Source organism: Penaeus monodon, chromosome 21 (assembly GCF_015228065.2).
Source record: "Penaeus monodon isolate SGIC_2016 chromosome 21, NSTDA_Pmon_1, whole genome shotgun sequence".
Classification (NCBI taxonomy): Eukaryota; Metazoa; Arthropoda; class Malacostraca; order Decapoda; family Penaeidae; genus Penaeus; species Penaeus monodon.
In genome coordinates, this window is record NC_051406.1 from 38368657 (window position 1) to 38369284 (window position 628).

Here is a 628-nt window from a genome sequence, read left to right on the forward strand (position 1 = left end):
TTCTTAATCAAAAGACCCTACCCATATCTGTTACATACCGTCTACTGATTACACTAATCATTGTAGGAATTTCAATATTTCCCACTTTAAATGAGTTACTTCCTAAGAATGCAAATGTTACAATCGCACTATTCTAAATCCCCAATAGTATTGTTTCTGCAGCTGCTATTCAGTCTGTAAAAATCTGATATTCAGTGTATCATACAACATAGGGAAAATACTAAACTGTGAAATGTGAGTCAGAACTGGATCCCATTCCAGTATATTATGTAATGTGTATATTCCAATATTAATCTTCAGTTTGGTGTTTCCCCTATAACTGAGGTTGTGTTTTATATCACTAGAGCTGTGTTTGTGTGTAACATCTCTTACCTTTGATATCTTCACTAGAGCACTGCATCCCATATTCAGACAAAATATCATCTGATGCTGTTTCCTGCTTGAATTCCATAAGGCTTGAAACCTAAGCAATTATACAAAAAGTTGTAAATTGGACACTGTAAACTATCTATCTATGTGAATAATCAAATGAAGAATATACAGACATCCTTACATACAGTCACTGATACAAGACTATATCTCAAATATCTGAAATCGAAAATGATTTCTAAAAATGATGCATATTCAT

At 32.6% G+C, this 628-nt stretch overlaps 1 protein-coding gene across 1 annotated transcript in view; it reads right to left on the reverse strand.

Annotated features, from left to right (window-relative positions):
- LOC119586467 (mismatch repair endonuclease PMS2-like) overlaps nt 1–628 on the reverse strand; it is an 8217-nt gene that overhangs the window by 3606 nt on the left and 3983 nt on the right. Inside the window, exon 7 of the mRNA XM_037935201.1 lies at nt 373–463. Coding sequence (XP_037791129.1) covers nt 373–463 — 91 coding nt within the window. The remainder of the gene's footprint in view (nt 1–372; nt 464–628) is intronic.